This window comes from Saccostrea cucullata, unplaced genomic scaffold, assembly GCF_032062105.1.
Source record: "Saccostrea cucullata isolate Sc308-1 unplaced genomic scaffold, CSIRO_AGI_Scuc_v1 ctg289, whole genome shotgun sequence".
Taxonomy (NCBI): domain Eukaryota; kingdom Metazoa; phylum Mollusca; class Bivalvia; order Ostreida; family Ostreidae; genus Saccostrea; species Saccostrea cuccullata.
In genome coordinates, this window is record NW_026933175.1 from 308804 (window position 1) to 323288 (window position 14485).

The window sequence follows — 14485 nt, forward strand, 5'->3', positions numbered from 1 at the left end:
CCTGGTCATTCCTTTGCTGAAATTGCAGCATCTGAAACTTTGACTGGTACAATGAAACACACTAGAACCATCTTCCATGCATGTCTAATCAATATAGGACATAGAAGTACTTAAAAAGAAAACTGCTCCAAAAAACTTAACCTTAACCTGGGACGCCGACACCGACGCCGACACCGACGCCGAGGGTATTACATAAGCTCCCCCAACTTCGTTGAGGTGAGCTAAAAAGTAGGTCAGATTCAGCATCTGAAGCAAGCCTGGTAGTATGCATCCTTAGATGTATCATCCATGCAAGTTTGGTCATTATAGTGCTCATAGTTACTCGGAAATGAGACCTTCACCAAAAATCTGACCTGTTTGCTCAACCAGAAAATGAAGGTCATATTCAGCATCCGAAGCAAGCCTGGTAGTATGCATCCTTAGATGTATCATCCATGCAAGTTTGGTCAACATAGGGCTTATAGTTACTTGGAAATCAAATCTGCACCAAAAACTAACCTGTTCACTAAACCATAAAAAGTAGGTCAGATTCAGCATCCGAAGCAAGCCTGGTAGTATGCATCCTTAGATGTATCATCCATCCAAGTTTGGTCATCATAGTGCTCATAGTTACTTGGAAATGAGACCTGCACCAAAAACTTTAACCTGTTCACTTAACCGGAAAATGTAGGTCAGATTCAGCATCCGAAGCAAAACTGGTAGTATGCATCCTTAGATGTATCATCCATGCAAGTTTGGTCATTATAGTGCTCATAGTTACTTGGAAATGAGACCTTCACCAAAATTTTAACCTGTTCACTCAACCGGAAAATGTAGGTCAGATTCAACATCCGAAGCAAGCCCGGTGGTGTGCATCCTTAGATGTATCATCCATGCAAGTTTGGTCAACATAGGGCTTATAGTTCCTTTGGAAATGAGACCTACACCAAAAAGTGCACCAAAAATGTTAACCTGCTCCAAAAACATTAACCTGGTCATTCCTCTGCTGAAATTGCAGCATCTGAAACTTTGACTGGTACAATTAAACACACTAGAAGCATCTTGCATGCCTGTCTTATCAATATAGGACATAGAAGTACTTAAAAAGAAAACTGCTCCAAAAAACTTAACCTGGGACGCCGACACCGACACCAACACCGACACCAATGCCAAGGGTATTACATAAGCTCCCCTAACTTCGTTGAGGTGAGCTAAAAATGCCAAATCCTTGTACAGTGTAATTCAAAATTCAAAACAGCAGGAAGTTGCCACATCATCTACTGACTTGTCTCTAAAAAGTGAAATAGCTGGGGGCATTAAAAAAAGTATAAGGGGGTCTTGGATATCTTCCCTAACATGGGGTTAAGGGGGAATATACCAGAATAAATGGGAAATGACATCATTTTAACCATGGATATTTCCCGGCAGCAGGGTGTTAGGGACAACCCTGCTCTAGTAAAAAGAGAAACATGATCTCAATTATATATTTTCTTTCATCAAAATTGAATGGTTACCTTAATATATATGGTGACATTTTGGTTTACAGGCATTAGATCTCTATCCAGGGCTAAGGCACGAATCAAAACTAAAATACAAACATCAAATCTTAACTGTCAAGTTATCATGTAAAAAAACATTATATGATTTGAACTTTAAGAAATACCTTATTAAATATGCCTACTTTTGAAAATCTCCATCATGGTTTTTGTTTATAGCATAATTTTACTAAACAAGGGGCCCAGGGCCACAATGCTCACCAGAGCCAATTTGGCTCTGCCATTTTTCATCAGCAGATTTCTTTAATCCTATTTATTCCTAGGTCTAACTTTGATTTCCTGTTTTGAATCCATTTTATCAGGTGCCATGATTTGAAAAAAAAACAACTTTAATCTAAATTATCTGATAATCCTCAATAATATTATGATTAATCAGGGATTTTCCATTCTTGAATTGAAAAATTTTAAAGATTTTCTCCTGCATATTCCAATGTAAAAACATGGAGCCCCTTTTGTGACCTCAACCTACCCCCAGTTGTCATTATTCAAATAAAGTATACAACTAAGGGCACTATTGTTCTTTTTAAAAAAAAAAAATTTGTCATATTTCTATATGTAAAACTTTGATTCCCCATTGCTGACCCACCCTACCTTGATATGAAACAATTTAAATCACAGTATATAATGAAGGTTTCAGAATTAAAAGATTCAATTTTTAGCCCAGAGGTTCTTGAACATGAGATCTTTTATAAGAATTTACCAAATTTAATTCTTAATTATCTTCCCCTTGAAAGAAAGTGTAGTCCTTTTCTGAATAAATATGAATCCCCTTCACCCAAGAATGCTTTGTGACAAGGGGGTCTGGAGAAGAGGTTAAGATATAAAAAGACAGACAGACAGATAGGCCAATAGACAACAGCGAAATGTGATCAGAAAAGTTCACTTGAGCTTTCAGCTTATGAATCAACATAATGGTTGCAAGGATAAACAGAGGAATTAAAAATATAGGCACAGATACTGAAATTTAAAATTTGGAAATTATATATATATGATAATGCACCTTTTTTTAAGTGCATTACTGGGGATACCTTTTTGATTTTTCTTGTACATCTTCTTGTCTGTTTGAATGTTCAGGAAACTAGACACCTCCTTAACAGGAACTAATGTTGAATTCACAATAATCCGGTTTGACTGCGTATAGGTCAAGGTCATGTTCAGGAGGAATGCAGAAGAAAAATCAGCTGTTACCTAGAAATCAAAAGACATCAAATTAGTTCTTACACCAATGACTACCAATGAAATGCATGTTTTCTTGGATCAAAATAAGTTCCTTGGCTTCTGAAACATTTAGTCCAGTCATCAAGATTACCATAGTTACACAGTTATCACCCTTTATACAGAATACATAATCTTCATGTATAAATATGGTAACCGAAAGTCTCCAATGAGACTGTAGCTCTACTGGTTTGTACTTAAAACGAAGAGAAAAGTAGCACTTGATGTTAAAACTATGCATCGATCAGTAAGAAATGAAATAATGATCCTTGATTTAGTTTCTTTTGGTGGCAAGATTTATCACAATCAGACTAAAACTGTAAGAGCAGTACCCTTCTGAAAGAATTTCACAAAAATTCCTATTTTTAATTAACCATGGAAACAACGTTCATCAAAGTTTAAAAAAAAAAGGCCAAAAGAGAATTTTGCATTCTAAATTAGTGTACATACATGCCAAGTTATACTAAAAATCAAACAAAAAACTGTAGGAGGAATAGCATTTTGAAAGAATTTCAGAGAAATTGATTTATATATCTTTTAGTTACATCAGCAATGTTATTAAAAATCTGAAAACTGGTCTTAGGATTCTGTATCTTTGTGTAGCCTACATCTGTTCAACTTATATTGAAATAAGTCCAAAATTGTGAATAGTAGCCTTTTGAAATTACCTGCATTTCTTAGAAATTTTTATTTTTTGCAACCATGACAACACTGTTCTTCGATTCAAAAACCAATGAATTCCTAGTATTGTGACTTAGTATAGTCTACTTGTTGCCAAGTAAAATCAAAATCAGACCAAAAGGTCAGCTAGAGTGGCGTTTTGAGAAATTGTTAACAGACAGACCAACAGGCAGATGGAAGAAGGGTCAGATGGACAATGGACACCTTACCAATTAATTTGGATAAGCTCTTCTGGTCTCTAGCTTAAAACAGTGATGTTTTGAACACATTGAAAACAGGTGTACAATCTCTCAACATTTCATTCATGTACCAAGTAAAAGAGTATTTATGATTTATTTTGCATACTAAGTACTTACTTTCATGTCAAATTTTACAGAACCTGCAAAAAAAATAGCAAGAATTATTATTGCTCATATTATATTAAAATCATATCTCGCCATGCGACTTAATTCCTATACATATATTTTCTAAATAAAAGGCTATAATTCTGCATACTTAGGCTTAGAATAAGAGTACTCTTAGACTAGTACTCCTACTCAAAGTTGTATGGAAACAATCATATCACGTTTATAATATACATAAAACAAGAGATTCTGAAGAAACTGAAAGGTAAATGTCCAGTTTGACCTTTGACCTTTGATGTGTCCTCAAAATCAATAAGGGCCAACAGTGTAAAAGAACTATTAACTATATATAGCTCTTTGTTATTCTGGTTCTTTGGTACCTAGAATACTACAAAATCACATAATATTGCACGGTGGAATCATACTGCTGCTCTATATGTAATTAAAATTTACAAAGTTTTTACAGAAGCAATTATCAGCTTTTCAAATGATGATGATGATTGAGATTCTATTTTTGATATTGACATTTCTTTTTAAATGTAACTAAATATTTTGTATGTAATCTCTTGAGACTTTAATGAAGGAGGTTAGTATAATTTGATTTCTTCCATAACTATGCTGAGTTTGAGATTATTAGCATTCCCAGATGTAATTTCAATTGGGAAAATGTCAAGCAATAACAAGCCACAAATTGATCTCTAATTGCTGTGTTTTTTTAGCGTTAATATTTTATGATTGTCATTGTTCCTATAACATTGTAATATATATACATCCTTGGATCGTAACAGATTGTTTGGGTCTTTAATGCCTGAAGCACACACAAGATTGGGGTTACTGACTTCACCCCCCCCTTAAAAAGTACACAAGGTTATCATCTCCAACCACCACCTGGCATTACTAAGTAACAAGTCTTATCTAGTGAGGATCTAAGATCCAGTCCTTACACAAGGTTACATGCTTTTCTTGCATTTTTTTCTTGTGGCATCTAGGTATAACAGACAATAATTTCTTGTATTATACACTGTTATACTTTCATGAAAATTAGTTGAATCTGATCACTGAGAAACATTTGTCAAAAAACATGATTAACTGCTGAATAATAAAGCCTCGCCTTCCAGCTTAGCAACAGTCAACATTGCTTGACAACTGGTGGTATTCCAAACAAGACGCCCATTGCTCCTTATAGGTCACCTAAGCATCATGCAACAACTTTCAAACCATTGAATTTGGTTTATGGTTCAAACTAGAGGCCATGACATTCACAATTTCGAAAAAGGCACCATTGCTCAGCATGACCATGCATACACTTAGCATGCTTAGTTTGGTTACTTATAATACCCATAGGCAGAGCAGGGGAACAAAAATGTACTTCTTAAATACACACTTTTATGTATTGTTATTACGCAAAGTTGTAGATTAGATGTTGATCATTTCAGCAATAATTTTTTTTTAAAAATGATTGTTTTGAAAGTTTATATTGACACAAATTTTGTTCTATCTAAACCAAAGATGTTCTCTATAAATAGATCTTTTGAAATAGTTGTTTGCAAGTTTCTGCGTCTTTTGTGTATTTATCAGTGAAAAACTTTTGTCCAAGGACTAAAGTTCATTCTTATAGTTCTATGGGGCTCAGTAAACTGGATTATTCTTATGGTTGCATGGGATTTAGGATGAATGAAAGAAAAAGTGAGCTAGTTCACATACCCCACGCTCCCCCAAAACTTGACGGTGAAACACATAATGAAAGGCACAGTGCACTTTAAATACATAGTATAGATCAAAAAGGGCAATAATTGCAAAAAAATCTTCACATCAAAATGAGGACATTTAAATGTGGAATGAAGTTTCTAGATAAATAATGGAATCAAAATTTCTTGGCATTATACAAATCCAAACATTAATTTGAAGTGGTGGGGGGGGGGGGGGGGGGAGAAATTTTCTTGAATAATAAAAACTCTTTCAGATAAAAGAAACTATGTACAACAGTTTAAGAAAGGTGCTAACAAACTGTTCATCTCTATATTCTAAACATTTTTAAAAGTCTAAGTTGGAAAGTGTGGAAATTACTTGGAAAAATACATGAATGGAATTTCCTGGTAATAGCACATCTACATATTGTGTCCTAAATATCTACAAAGTTTGATGAAATTCTGTGCAGCGGTTTATGAGGAGTTGACACAAACTGTTCATCTCTATATTCAAGGTATGGCCACAAATGCCTAAGTTAAAAACGGAAATTCCCGGAAAAAATAATGGAATCAGAATTTCCTGGTAATATGCACATCTACACATTGTGTCCTAAAAACCTGCAAAGTTTGACGAAATTCTGTGCAGCAGTTTATGAGGAGTTATTACAAACTGTTCTTCTCTATATTCAATATGGCCAAATGCCTAAGTTAAAAAGAGGGAAATTCCCGGAAAAAATAATGGAATCGGAATTTCCTGGTAATATGCACATCTACACATTGTGTCCGTTTTGCAAAGTTTGACGAAATTTTGCAGCGGTTTATGAGGAGTTCGCTGACAAACTGTTCACTATATTCAAGGTATGGCCAAAAATGCCTAAGTTTAAAAGTGCGGAAATTCCCGGAAAAAATAATGGAATCGGAATTTCCTGGTAATATGCACATCTACACATTGTGTTCTAAATACCTGCAATTTTTGACAAAATTCTGTGCAAAGGAGTTGCGCTGACAAACTGTTCATCTCTATATTCAAGGCATGGTCAAATGCGTAAGTTAAAAAGTGAGGAAAATCCAGGAAAAATAAAGGAATCTGAATTTCCTGGTACTAGTAATATGCACATCTACACATTGTGTCCTAAATACCTGCGAAGTTTGACAAAATTCTGTGCAGCGGTTTATGAGGAGTTGCGCTGACAAACTGTTCATCTCTATATTCAAGGCATGGCCAAAAATGCCTAAGTTTAAAAGTGCGGAAATTCCAGGAAAAAATAAAGGAATCGGAATTTCCTGGTAATATGCACATCTACACATTGTGTCCTAAATACCTGCAAAGTTTGACGAAACCCTGTCCAGCGGTTTATGAGGAGTTGCGCTGACAAAAAAAGAGGACTGACTGACGGACTGACTGACTGACTGACGGACGGGTCAAAAACATTATACCTCCCGCAACTAGTTGCATGGGGTATAATAATATTCTTATGGTTCCAAGGGACTGATCACAACTCGTAAATAGTAGGGATGTCAATTTTACTCGGACAGCTTAGTCGAATAGTCGGATGCTTTAGTCGAACGATAGTCGAATATTCGTTTAATTTTAATTAATTTTTCATATCATTTTCACTGTTTGTCTTTTACAGATTAGTTTACAATATTTAACCTACGCTATCACCATTATACACCGAATTTCTGAAATGTAAACATGTACGAAGAACAATAAAAACTGTTCATCAATATGTATCCAATTTACTGGATTTCAAAAGTAATATACCGTATAATCCCTATTAACCACCCCTGTCCCTATAAGCGCCCCTCTAGGTCTTTTTTAATTGTCAGGAAATAAGGACCCCCTGTACAGTGATTAAAATCATCTAGCATTGTATCAAAAGTCTGCCAAGATTTGAAGAAAGTGAAAAAGAAACTTTCTATAATCCAATTTCTTTGTGGAAAATGAATCATTTAGCATAATATGGATGTATTATCTTCACTTAAAGTAAAGTTAGACATTTTTCAGTGTTTCTTTGAAATAAATATATGAAAATAAATTTTAGGAAGAGAATACCAAAATAACCGCTCCCTTTTCGCAATTTTCTAAGCGCTCGGGGCGGTTAATAGGGATTATACGGTATTAGCTACACATTCATCTAAATGCAGAATATCAAAAGCTCGCATTTGACCTTTCTTTACATAACGGTAGTACATGTACCCCATAATTGAAGCCAATTTCTACGTGTCTGTCAATGATCTTTGACAGGTAAACAATTAAAGCGTGTCTCTTATAAAAACAAAGAGAGAGTGAGAGCTTGGGTAAAATTTAATTATGATATTTTGTCATCAATGATTGTATGAAATTAATATCAGAAAAAGAAAATACGGTTTAATTACTCTCATAACTGACCCTAATTTACCATTATTTACGATTTTGTGATAGTTGTATAATTAATATTTTTTCTGAATAGTTGTATCACGTCAGATCTTAGTTTGAATCTACAAAACTATTCAATTGATCTCTTCATTTGAAACTGCAAGAGGTAGACAATTATTAACAAACATGTTTGATTTTCTTTCCCAATCCGTTTTTTTTTTTTGCGGAGAGCTTACTTTAGGAAAGTTTCACTTGAAGACTGTGATTGCATGTATGTTTGACTGATTCGGCATATGATACATCATGTTTGATGGTACACTGCAGAATTCAAGATTACTTTGATGAAACACGATTTTAACTAATAACCGACTAAAGAAATTTTAGTCCATAGTCGGTATGATCGAACGATAGTTGAGTACTCAAATATTCGTTGACATCCCTAGTAAATAGGCATACACCAGTATCGATAACATTAACTACAATACATCAACACTAGGGTATACTCTTTGGTGTTTTATTTATGTAACAAAAAATGTCACTTAAAGATTAAAACAATATATATTACATGTATATGAAAATTTTATTGTGGTCACAGAATAAAATTAAATCAAGAAAGAAATTGAGACCTATTTTCGTGCGTTTTGGTGTTTTAGTCTAACACAAGCTAATTTCACATTATGACATTCGATAAGGAACTGGCATATATCTACTGTTTTAATATACATGCTCTTGGTATAGCACCAAGGTGTTTAAAATGGCACGAAAGTTATTAAAAAATAATTTAAGCAACACTGCATCAAGTGAATCATATGGATGGCCATCTACTTATAATATGTACATGTATATTGAACTTAAACAACATTTCATGTAGATTCCATGCGAGATTTTGGGAACCACAGTACACATGGTTATACACTCCGTAGAAATGTTATATATTTTCCTTCTTATTAATTCTATTTTAAAGTCTTATTATTAATTATTAATTTTATAAGATATTTAAAATTGTGACAGTGAATGAAATGCTCTCTCTCTCTCTCAAGCTCTCTCTCTCTCTCTCTCGATGATGAAGTAATCTTTTAACAAGACTGAAAAAGCCTGAATAAATTACAAGTATTGTTTCAGCAGTTTCTACAATAAAGGAGGTTTTCATGTATTTTTATAAATATTGTGAAATACTAGTATCTGATTTTCACATCGCGACATATTATGGAGGTGGTATACCCCAATATAAAGATATACTGGTAACATTGCACACCCTACCAAGGGCCGTAAATTAGTACAACTATTCTTATGGTTCCAAGGTATAGTAAGTATAACAAATATTCTTATGAGACGGAAAAAACAAATATTTATAGCGTATGAACACATCAGTACACCTGTCGTTTACCTTTCCCTGTGACAGTACCGGTCCGTGTACCAGATGCCCCACCCTTTGAGGACATTGTGACAGTAACATCCGCCTGCTCATCTAAGTTGTTTACGACAGTCACAGGGTAGTCATCTCCCTTTATAGCACTCTTAGGGGCAACCAGCAGGTAATTCCTTAATTCGCCAAAAAAAAAAATTATTATTACATTTTGTAAATTATAAATATCACAAAATTAGTTTATCTGAACTTCATTTGCAAGTCCCATAAGCCACATTGTTCAACTGAGTCAACTCTCCATCATCAGATTTTTTTCACCTATAAATTCTGAAGTAAAACTTTGAACACACATTATCCCCCTCGCCTTCCCTCCAACAACATTTGAACAATGCCCTTCTGTAATATACTGATTTTTTAATTGCAACTCTTGGGTACTAGCTGTGCCACCTTCCTACACCAGACAATGAAATGTATAATTTCAATAGGTTTAATTTGGGTAGTTACACCATATTTGTCTACAAATGAGTCAGTATTGGTTTAATCTATGTACAAAGTTTCATTAATATATGACATCAGGTTCCTAAAAAACAACGCTTGTCTACGGAAATTTGGGACAAACCTGGTATGTTTATCTCAATTACAAATCAATTCAAAAAAAACTGTCTATAGTATACATATAAATATTAAAGCTAAAAGAAAATTTCCCCTGATGACAAAGGGTTTTTTTTTTCAATTTCAAATGATTAAAACTGTAACAAATAGAATGAACTTGGATTATAATTATACTGATTGTTCAGTTGTCTGAGTTATTGAGTTATTGCTTTTATAGGTCATTCATTCCTTGGAACTCTCAAAAAAGTTGCTTTTTTATATAAGAATATGAAAATGAAAAAAAAAAAGATTTTCAGTAAAAACTGCTTCATCTTTTAAATTAAAAGTTGAAATAATTGACTGGTCAAGATTTTATCTTTAGTTTGAAAATCTGACATTTTTATTTAAATTTTCACAAGCATGCCATTTTGACTTATTGCTTAGAAATAAAGACAGAATTACTCCAGACTATATTAAAAAGACAATCCTCTCACCCTGTCTTGGCCCCAACAGGTATCCCTATCAACAGCAACACCCAAAACCTCATCATACTGCCTCAGCAAGCACCTGCAAGGTAAAAATAAATTATTGTATTGTGATCTGCTGATGTAGGCAGGTATCATCTAGTATATGACTATATCAAAAAAGACAGTTTAATGTCGTACAGTGTATTACAGTGTTAACCTTATCAAACAATAGGGAGTAATATTCAGCACATACTTTTTGTAATTCCTTGGAATGCAATCCTAAAAATATTGATTTGTGTTTTTTTTATACTGAGTCGCAAAGTATTTTCATTATCATACAAAGGATTTTATTTCCTCAACTCAGGATTCAACTACTATTATTTTCTAATTTTCTCATGCCATGGCATTAATTTCCCTAGTCAGATAATGATCCATATAAAAAAAATTAAAATATGCAGATTGAGACCTAAAGTCTCTATACATGTAATTATAAAACGAAAATCACATTCGCCCAAATAAAAAAGCCAACTTGAAAATAAACAACGTACACTTTGTGACTCAAGGCACATAAAAAATCTCTTAAATAACCCTTACAGGTACTTTGCGATCAGTTTGAAAGGTGCAGTATATACCATTAAAATGTCATACCCCAATAATTCCCAACGGTTGTCATTAAAATTCAGTAGAATGTGTAAATTAATGCTAATTATAGTAAACTAACTCTTCAGTACTTTCTTAATAACAAGTCATGGATCCTGTTTTTGTCTGAACCCAAGACACAATGTTTGTAAAACTCCGGTGCATTAGCATACATTAGATGCCTGCAGATACTCTGATAAAATGTTTGTGAACATTACATCGAAGACCAAAAACCTCTTAAAACAAGACTAATGTCCAGTCTGGTCCTTTACCCCCATAACAATACTGTCTCTCTCTCAACATTTATGAATTAAATTTATCCACCTGAAACACTCTGAAATATCTAAATTGAAATGTGTGCAATATAACCTGATAACTATATGCAAAAGCTCACTGATTAGAGAATTAACACTTTATTTTCCTGCCCAGCTCACTGATTATATAATTAACAGTTTGTTTCCCTGCCCAGCTCACTGATTATAGAATTAACGCGGATTCTTGCTAGATTGTCACTATTATGCCTTACATTTATATTAAGCTACGATTATGGATTAACAGTTTGTTTCTCTGCTCAGAGCTCACTGATTAAGATTAACAGTTTGACCGCGCTACATAGCGTAACATTAATACCACGATTATGGAATTAACAGTTTGTTTCTTGCTCAGAGCTCACTGATTATAAATTAACATGTGTGCAGATATATTATGAATAACAGTTTGTTTATATGCAAAAGCTCACTGATTAGAGAATTAACACTTTATTTCCCTGCCCAGCTCACTGATTATAGAATTAACAGTTTGTTTCTCTGCTCAGAGCTCACTGATTATAGAATTAACAGTTTGTTTCCCTGCCCAGCTCACTGATTATAGAATTAACAGTTTGTTTCTCTGCTCAGAGCTCACTGATTATAGAATTAACAGTTTGTTTCCCTGCCCAGCTCACTGATTATAGAATTAACAGTTTGTTTCTCTGCTCAGAGCTCACTGATTATAGAATTAACAGTTTGTTTCCCTGCCCAGCTCACTGATTATAGAATTAACAGTTTGTTTCCCTGCCCATATCACTGATTATAGAAATAACAGTTTGTTTCCCTCAGAGCTCCTGATTATAGAATTAACAGTTTGTTTCCCTGCCCATATCACTGATTATAGAATTAACAGTTTGTTTCCCTGCCCAGCTCACTGATTATAGAATTAACAGTTTGTTTCCCTGCCCAGCTCACTGATTATAGAATTAACAGTTTGTTTCTCTGCTCAGAGCTCACTGATAACTGTAAACCAATTATACGTCATTTTTTGTTTCCCTGACCCAGCTCCGCGACTGATTATTTCCGCGAACAAGGGAGGTTTTTTTTTATTTCCACAAGTATTTTTTGTATCAAATTAAAATTTTATATCCGCCCATCTACGTAAAATGCTCACTGATTGCTTACGTTGGCGAGAGAGTGACAGCTCAGGCATTATCATAATGTTTTCTGTCCATTGCGTCCATTTAAAATCTTATATCCGCACCTGAAGTAGGTAAAATGTTAACAGTTTGTATTATTCTCGAACGAAAATGTAAAAAATCAGGAGCTAAAGTTGATTTCAAACTCTCAATGTAAAAGTTCGTCATGCTAATTGGATAATTGCTTTACAAGATCTACATAGCCATAGGGCAATTATTATAAATTATGGCAATTATACAGTTTAACCAGGCTATTCTAACTGTCTGTGACAATAATGAACAATGATAACACAAGCTGAAATAATTATTGACATTTTAATCATTTTTAGACAAATAGTTTTAGATTTGCCATTCGCTGAACATGCTGAATGTTTGCAATTAAATTTCAACTGCTTTTAGAACACAAAATAGATTAATTAACGATCGGTATTCAAAAAAGGGCCAATAACTCTAATCGTAACATGGGAAAATGAACAACTGGTTCGCAACGATAAATATCCGCGAGCAGAGGTTACTCGCGGAACTCGCGGATATTTATCGCACGCGTACAATAATTGGTTTACAGTATAGAATTAACAGTTTGTTCCTCTGCCCAGAGCTCACTCATTATAGAATTAACAGTTTGTTCCTCTGCCCAGAGCTCACTCATTATAGAATTAACAATTTGTTTCTCTGCTCAGAGCTCACTGATTACAGAATTAACAGTTTGTTCCTCTGCCCAGAGCTCACTCATTATAGAATTAACAGTTTGTTTCTCTGCTCAGAGCTCATTCATTATAGAATTAACAGTTTGTTCCTCTGCCCAGAGCTCACTAATTATAGAATTAACAATTTGTTTCTCTGCCCAGAGCTCACTCATTATAGAATTAACAATTTGTTTCTCTGCTCAGAGCTCACTGATTACAGAATTAACAGTTTGTTTCCCTTCCCAGGACTCAATGATTTTAAATTTAACAGTTTGTTCACATCCAGCAGTCTTCATTGTGTTGTACTTATTTGCACAATACATCATAAGCACTGACAATATAAAATCAGAATGAATGAGTTGCCATCAAAAATTTATTTCTTTTAATAAAAACATGCAATGAAATACATCTACTGACACTGAAGCATCTTCCTGTATTATAAATAATAAATTGTCACCAACTGTGATGGCCAAGAGAATTTCAATACAAGAACTTGACAACTCATTATCAGCTTAACTGATCATTTACTTCAAAATAAACATTTATTTACAATAAATGATTTTGTTGCCAGTAGATATAATGGGCTGTTAAGTGCTTCATGATTACAGTTGTCCCCAAGACCCCAGGGCCAGGGGAATTCCCCTAGGGATGGGTATCGCCAAAAATTTCGTATCGCGATATATCAAGATTTTTTCCCACAATATCACGATAATATTGTGATATTTTTAAAAGCAGTTTTTACAATGATTTTGTATGAAAAGTCATTATTTTTCTAAAGAATATGCTAGAAAAACTAAAATTTACTTATATGTATATAAAATCAATTATGTTTGGACGGTAAGATGCCGTTCTTTTCACTTTTTACAACATTTTTTTTTACACTTTCTGTAATTGTAATTTGAAAGATTGAACAAATAAATGAACAATTTCTGGACTTTATAATATGTACCAAAAGACCGGTATTTAGGTCTCTGTATCACAATACGTATCACACAACAAAAAATCGCGATATAACGGTATACCGATAAAATCGCACATCCCTAAATTCCCCCATCTTTAAAAGCGCAATCCCCCAGTTATTCTGGGGAAGGAACCCCCAATGTCCTTCTACTGTAGATGTAGTTTTTTACCCAAGGATCATAATTCTGTGTAATCTCTATTTCTATTAAATCTGCTCACTATGTGTCTTGCATGTATATTAAGTATGATAAGATAATGAAAATTCTGCAGAAAATTTGTGACTGTGTATATAATGTAAATGAATATTAATTTCATGTGGAAAAAAAGTATTTCTCCAGTATTTTTAATGCCCCTTTCTGCCTCAAGTCTTATTATTAACAACCTTCAATGAATGTTTCTGAGGTTTTTATTGTTTGGGGTAACCTTAGAAGACAACGTTATACCAGGTACGCTGTACTAGAAAAACGGGTTAATAATTGGTTTCATTTTCTAATGTACAGTAGAGCA

The 14485-nt window shown here is 33.9% G+C and overlaps 1 protein-coding gene across 1 annotated transcript in view; it reads right to left on the minus strand.

The window, feature by feature from the left end:
* The window catches only part of LOC134237506 (CD109 antigen-like), a 164484-nt gene that overhangs the window by 141179 nt on the left and 8820 nt on the right, over positions 1-14485 (minus strand). The window contains exons 2-6 of the mRNA XM_062719593.1: positions 10274-10346; positions 9210-9364; positions 3788-3810; positions 2564-2723; positions 1494-1564 (exon numbers count right to left, since the gene is read on the minus strand). Of these exons, the coding sequence (XP_062575577.1) occupies positions 1494-1564; positions 2564-2723; positions 3788-3810; positions 9210-9364; positions 10274-10329 (465 nt within the window). The 5' untranslated portion in view covers positions 10330-10346. The remainder of the gene's footprint in view (positions 1-1493; positions 1565-2563; positions 2724-3787; positions 3811-9209; positions 9365-10273; positions 10347-14485) is intronic.